The 7,421-nt window shown below is 45.7% G+C and overlaps 1 protein-coding gene across 2 annotated transcripts in view; it reads left to right on the top strand.

The window, feature by feature from the left end:
* Positions 1 to 308: 308 nt before the first annotated feature.
* The window catches only part of sv2 (synaptic vesicle glycoprotein 2), a 69,577-nt gene continuing 62,464 nt past the window's right edge, over positions 309 to 7,421 (top strand). For both annotated transcript variants that reach the window (XM_060853653.1, XM_060853652.1), the window contains exons 1-2: positions 309 to 387; positions 7,240 to 7,323. In XM_060853653.1, coding sequence (XP_060709636.1) covers positions 333 to 387; positions 7,240 to 7,323 — 139 coding nt within the window. In that variant the 5' untranslated portion in view covers positions 309 to 332. The remainder of the gene's footprint in view (positions 388 to 7,239; positions 7,324 to 7,421) is intronic.

The raw sequence follows: 7,421 nt of genomic DNA, 5'->3' as shown, positions 1-7,421 counted from the left end.
TCTGTCATAGAGTCATATCCTGGGCGGTTATTCCATGCAGAGGTATTACTCTGTCCTGAGGCATTACTGCATTCTGGAGTTTTTTCCCTCTGTCCTTGGGTTTTTTTCCTCCATTCTTGGGATATTTCCCTCTCCCCTGGGGTTTGATTCCAATCATTGTGGGCTATTTTTCTCCATTCCTCGATATTACTCGAATCTCCTGTTGTTGAAGGGCGGGCTGTTCCGTTCCCATGACAACGAGTGATCCTCGATTCCCCCCGGCAACGTAGTCAGTGACGTCAGACGCAGGGCCCGCTGGCCAATGGGGAGCCGTGCAGAGTAGAGAGAGCGTCATGGCGCTGAGGGATCGGGAGCCGCTACTGAGGCCGGAGGGTTTGGACGTTGAAGGTGAGGCTGGCAATTGCGGGGTCACAAGCCGGGAAGGGAACTCCATAGGGGGCAATGTGCTACGGTGCATCGGGGGGGGGGGGAGAGAATTGGGAGTGATTAGAGAATGGATACCCCCAGCCCCCTCCTCCCCCAACCCCCCTCCTCCCCCACCCCAACCCCCCCCCCTCCTCCTCCCCCGACCCCCCTCCTCCCCCGACCACCCCTCCCCCTCCCTCCCTCCCCGACCCCCCTCCCTCCCTCCCCGACCTCCCTCCCTCCCTCCCTCCCCGACCTCCCTCCCTCCCTCCCCGACCCCCCTCCCGACCCCCCTCCCTCCCCCGAACCCCCCTCCCTCCCCCGAGCCCCCCTCCCTCCCCCAACCCCCCTCCTCCTCCTCCTCCCCCAACCCCCCTCCTCCTCCTCCTCCCCAACCCCCCTCCTCCTCCTCCTCCTCCCCCAACCCCCCTCCTCCTCCTCCTCCTCCCCCAACCCCCCTCCTCCTCCTCCTCCTCCTCCCCCAACCCCCCTCCTCCTCCTCCCCCTCCTCCCCCAACCCCCCTCCTCCTCCTCCTCCTCCCCCAACCCCCCTCCTCCTCCTCCCCCTCCTCCCCCAACCCCCCTCCTCCTCCTCCCCCTCCTCCCCCAACCCCCCTCCTCCTCCTCCTCCTCCCCCAACCCCCCTCCTCCTCCTCCTCCTCCTCCCCCAACCCCCCTCCTCCTCCCCCAACCCCCCTCCTCCTCCTCCTCCTCCCCCAACCCCCCTCCTCCTCCTCCTCCTCCCCAGGTTGAGACTCATAGAGATGTACAGCACGGAAACATACCCTTCTGTCCAACCCGTCTATTCCGACCAGATATTCCAACCCAATCTACTCCCACCTGCCAGCACTCAGCCCATATCCCACCAAACCGTTTCTATTCACATACCCATCCAGATGCCTCTTAAATGTTGCAACTGTACCATCTTCCACAACATCCTCTGGCAGCTCATTCCATACACGCACCACCCTCTACGTGAAAAAGTTGCCCTGTAGGTCTCTTTTATATCTTTCCCCTCTCACCCTCTCACCTATGCCCTCTAGTTCTGGACTTCCCATCCCCAGGGAAAAGACTTTGTCTATTTATTCTATCCATGCCCCTCATAATTTTGTAAACCTCTATAAGGTCACCCCTCAGCCTCTGACGCTCCAGGGAAAACAGCTCCAACCTGTTCAGCCTCTCCCTGTAGCTCAAATCCTCCAACCCTGGCAACATCCTTGTAAATCTTTTCTGAACTCTTTCAAGTTTCACAACATCTTTCCGATAGGAAGGAGACCAGAATTGCACACAATATTGCAACAGTTGCCTAATCAATGTCCTGTACAGCCACAACATGACCTCCCAACTCCTGTACTCAATATTCTGACCAATAAAGGAAAGCAAACCAAACGCCACCTTCACTATCCTATCTACCTGCAACTCCACTTTCAAGGAGCTATGAATCTGCACTCCAAGGTCTCTGTTCAGCAACACTCCCTAGGACCTTACCATTAAGTGTATAAGTCCTGTTAAGATTTGCTTTCCCAAAATGCATCACCACATTTATCTGAATTAAACTCCATCTCCCACTTCTCAGCCCATTGACCCATCTGATCAAGATCGTATTGTAATCTGAGGTAACCCTCTTCGCTGTCCACTTCGGTGTCATCTGCAAACTTACTAACTGTACCTCTTATGCTCGCATCCAAATCATTTATGTAAATGACAAAAAGTAGAAGGCCCAGCACCGATCCTTGTGGTACTCTTCTGGTCACAGCCTTCCAATCTGAAAAACAACCCTCCACCACCAACTTCTGTCTTCTACCTTTGATCCAGTTCTGTATCCAAATGGCTAGTTCTCCCTGTATTCCGTGAGATCTAACCTTGCTAACCAGTCTCCCATGGGGAACCTTGTCGAACGCCTTACTGAAGTCCATACATATCACATCTACTGCTCTGCCCTCATCAATCCTCTTTGTTACTTTTTCAAAAAACTCAATCAAGTTTGTGAGACATGATTTCTCACTCTCAAAGCTATGTTGACTATCCCTAATCAGTCCTTGCCTTTCCAAATACACGTACATCCTGTCCCTCAGATTTTAAGAGATTTAGTGAATGGATAAAACGCCATCTATCAACCCCTCAGAAAACGAACAGGAAATGACATGACCACAAACACCAGGAACCCCATCCAGGAGAAAGATATAAATAAAAAATAGGAGACAACAGCTTCGCTTCACTTGGAGGTCGCCAATGATGATGTTACCTAGCCAGGTAATGAAATGTCTGGATATCAAACCTACAGCTCAGCGAGCAAACCTACACCCTAAACAGAGGAAGATAGTTGTTGGACTTCGATCCCTTGATATCAGTTGATGAATTCCTCAGGGTAATGGCCCAGTTGTCTTCTGGTGCTTCATCAATGACCTTCTTTGCATCCTAAGACCAGAAGTGGGGATGTTTGCTGATCATTGCACAATATTTAATACCAGTTGTGACTCCTCAGATACTGAAGGTCCATGGCCCATATACAACAACACCTGGATAATATCCAGGTTTGGCTGACAATTGGGAAATAATATTCGTGCCAACTAAATGCTAGGCAATGAACATATCCAACAAGCGAGAATCAAACCATTGCCATTGATATTACCATCACTATTCACTTCCTGTGGGATTACGATTCTCCAGAAACTGAACTGAAACAGCTGAATAAATACTGTGGTTCTCGGAGCAGGTTAGAGGCTGAGAATTGCTTGCTAAACTTGCTGGTTAAACATATGTGGTTTGTATTCCAGGACACCCAGGTCCTTCTGAATGCTAACAATTTCCAGACATTCACCCTTTTTAAAGAAAAAGTCTACTTGCCTATTTTGCCTATGTCATCCATTTGACTGCACCATTTTCTAATTAGATTGAGTGATTGAATGGTTAAAGCACTTGGCTACTAGGAAGTTCTGTATTTTGTGGTTTGCGTGACTTCTGTGTGATTGCGAGCTTGCCTGACTAGGCAGGCAGAGAACTGTCAGGGACAAAAGGCACTACCACTATGTTACAGGGACCGAGATACTGTGATTCGTGATGTTGGCGTGGCTGTGGTGGCTCCTCATTGTGTCAGATTGACATTGATTTTTAATATTAAAAAGCTGCACAAATATAACTGGTCACAATACTCCAAGAACCTGAAGCTCTGTCTCCTCCATGCATTAACCCCTTGACTAGTCTGGCCTGTGCACGGCAGTGGGAGTAATCCACAAATTATCCTGTACTGCCTTTGAAACTGTACTTTTTAACTTTCTCCCTTGCTCCTGAAATGCTGACCATAAAACCTACTCTCTGTCATTGGCGCAATGTGTTCCACAACCTCTGGCTCAATGCCACTTTCTTGAAGAATAAGAATCAGTATCAACGTCACTGGGCTAGTAATCTAGAACCTCAGGCTAATGTTCTCGGGTCCTGGATTCAAATCCCACCATAGCAGATGATGAAATATGAATCCAGTCAAAAGTTACTCTCGTGATGGTGATGTGACCACCATTGACTGTTGTAAAAGCCTGTCTGTTCACTAATGTCCTTCAGAGAAGGAAATCCATTGTCCTTGCCTTGCCTGGCCTTTGAGACTCTCGACACCTGGTAATGTGGTTGACTCTTAACATCCTTTGACCTAGCTAACCTAGTCAACAGAAGCCACATTTTATGAATAAATTAGAAAGAAAAGAATTGCACCCTCTTTGTGATGTCCTTTTGCTGGTACCAGCAAGGCAATGCAGCACACGGGACTCTCAATCCTTCCAGGGATACAGGGTCTAGATTGGAAGGTACTGAATATAGGCAAAATTAGAAACAAAAACAGAAATTGTTGGAAAAATTGAGCAGGTCTGGAAGCTGTTCAGAGATAACATTTGGCTCCAGTGACCCTTATTCAGAATAGAGAAATTAGTTGTGGCATTAGGTTTTGCATGTGCTGCCGTTAGTGATGTTATCAAATTAATCTCATCAACCAACCTGTCGGTAGGATCAAAGTTTAGCCCTGATCAAATTAAGTTCATAAGCCCTGTCCCATGATACGTAAAGAATCGTGCAGTCCTGCAATACACAAGGAAACTATTCAGCCCATCAAATCTTGACCGGTTCTTTGAAAGAGAAGTTGTGCTCAATCCCATATCCCAACTTTTTGTTTGAAATCCTGTAAGTTCTTTGTCCTTTAAATCCTGTTCAACTCTCTCTCAAAACATTTATGGAGTCCACCATCTCTTCAGGTAGTGTTACAAATCCTAACAACTATCTGAGTGAAGAAAGCTCCTCTCATACTAACTCTAGTTCTTTGCAGTAGTTTTGAAACTATAACCTCAGGTTATAGAGGGAATATTCTTTTGTTTTTAATCCATTAAAACTTCTCATCATTTTGATACTTTGGAGTTGCCAGATCTGAGCCAGCAACGGCTACTTTAGGCTCCAATTGAGTTATAATGAGTACCAATACTCCAACCTTTGCTCTCTCAGCATTCCCACTCCTTCTCAGTTCTGACTGAGAGGCCACAATAATTTTCAAACCCTGAAAAGGGATCAGACTAGGAAACAGTTTGAGAAGTACTATTTCATTGGGTCACCTCTTAACTTTCTGTCTTCCTCAGAGATCAGTCTTTCCATTCATGTCACATAGTAGAAATTTCTCATTCTTGGCAACATATTCATAAGTACCATCTGAATCCTTTCTAAGGCCTTTACATCTTACTGGAAGTATGTTGCTAAGAATTGCCCACAAATTCCATTCAGACCTGACTAGTCATTGAGTCAAAGAGATGTACAGCATGGAAACAGACCCTTTAGTCCAACTCATCCATGTCGACCAGATATCCTAACCTAATCTAGTCTCATTTGCCAGCATTTGGGCCATATTCCTCTAAGCTCTTCCTATTCATATACCCATCCAGATGCCTTTTAAATGCTGTAATTGTTCCACCTAGAGAAAAGACCTTGTCTATTTATCCAATCCATGACCCTCATCATTTTATAAACTTCTATAAGATCATTCCTTAGCCTCCGCTGCGGGGAAAACAGCCCCAGCCTATTCAGCCTCTCTCTATAGCTCAAATCCTCCAACCCTGGCTACATGCTTGTAAATCTTTGCTGAACCCTCACAACACCTTTCCAATAGGAAGGAGACCAGAATTGCATACAGTATTCCAAAAGTGGCCTGACCAATGTCCTGTACAGCCACGATATGACCTCCCAACTCCTGTGCTCAATACTCTGACCAATGGGGGAAAGCATACCAAACGCCACCTTCACTATTTGATTTGAAAATCCCGACATGATCTCTTTATTTTCTTATTTTGCTATTCATCTATTTATAAATTCAAGTCTTTTAAAACTATTATATTTATTCCCTGTGCGGCTTGCAAGAATTTGCGTATCCTGCTGACTCGGAGGATTTAAGGGGCAACTTTTTCATGCAGAGGGTGGTGTGTGTATGGAAAGAGCTGCCAGAGGACGTGATGGAGGCTGGTACAATTGCAGCATTTAAAAGGCATCTGGATGGGTATATGAATAGGAAGGATATAGAGGGATATGGGCCAGGTGCTGGCAAATGGGACTAAATTAGGACATCTGGTCAGCATTGACGAGTTGAACTGAAGAATCTGTTTCCATGCTGTACTCTATGACTCTATAGTGCCTTTCCCAAGTATCTTTCCTTGTCCTTATCTTATTTTCAGATATGTGCTGCCCCTTAATAGTATCATCTGAAGGCACAGTATTAGTTTTTATATTTGCTGATGACACCACATTGCCACCACCTCTTTTGACTCCTCCACTGTTGCTAAATAGATTGCTTGTCTGAAATCCAGTACTGAATGAAGAGAAATTTCCTCCAGTTAAATATGGGGATGGTATTGTTTTTGATCTCCTCTCCAAACACTCTTCACTATCTCCCGAGTCTATTCCTCTTTCTGGCAGTAATCTGAGTTTGAGCCCTGATGTTTGCAACCCTAGCAATAAATATGATCTCCTTGGGCAGCAGCATCCAGCTTTACTCCTGTCTCAGCTCAAATGCTGATGGAGCTCTTATTTAGGCTTTCATTCACTCTCGACTTGATTATTCCAGTGCCGACCTCCCACATTCTGCCATCCTTAAACTTAAGGTCATCCAAAACTCTGCCCATGCCCTAACTTGCACCGAGCACTGTAGCCCTTCTCACTAACTGTGATCGCTCACTGAAGTCAGCTCCCAATCAAGCAATTTCTTAATTTTAAAATTGCCATCCTTGTTTTTAAATCCTCATTTGTTGAGGCCTCAAATTATGTGATACTCCTTCACTCTTCTCTCCACTCTCCCATTTCCCACCTCCTCTGTGGTCTATGACATTGCAATTGCGTTAGTATTGCTGCTCCCGGGTAGAGTGTTGGGCCTGTAAAACCACTTTGTGTTCTCTTGTACACTGTTACTTGCTACTGGTTACTTGCATAACAAATGCTTTATGCTGATATAATTCAGGTCATCTTTACCATCCTCTTTCCAACACTTGATACCTCTGTCAGTGGACTGGAAATCTAACTTTGAAATAAATTAGAAACTTATTTTTATGTTATTTTGAAAGCTGCTTATTTTGCTTGCAGTTCCTTTTTAGATGAACCTAGCTAGTATATTTTCTGTTGCCTTCTGATTAACTAGAAACTTTATGGTAATTTAGGTTTTCTGTTGCAATCTGAATAATTGTGGGTGGTGACAGTTTGACGTTCAGTCAATTTCCAGTCAGTTGAGGATCCGACAGCTCTCCTTAAACTTGTTGTTGCTCTGTGCAGAGCTGCTTCACGCTAATCAGCCTGTTACCAGAATGTCAACTTCTCTTGCAGGGGAGGCTGTTTTTGAACGAAGGAAATCTGGAAGAGATAGTTACGAAATCGCACTGACATTTGAAGAAGCTGTCGAAGAAACAGGTGTTGTTTTCTGTAGTTTGTGCGTTTTTGTGAAAAATAATTATTGATTTGATTGTAACATTCTTTGTGTTCACTGTCTTTCACTGTGAATCTTGAGT

This window comes from Hemiscyllium ocellatum, chromosome 42 (assembly GCF_020745735.1).
Source record: "Hemiscyllium ocellatum isolate sHemOce1 chromosome 42, sHemOce1.pat.X.cur, whole genome shotgun sequence".
Lineage (NCBI taxonomy): Eukaryota > Metazoa > Chordata > Chondrichthyes > Orectolobiformes > Hemiscylliidae > Hemiscyllium > Hemiscyllium ocellatum.
This window is presented reverse-complemented; position numbering and strand designations above follow the sequence as displayed.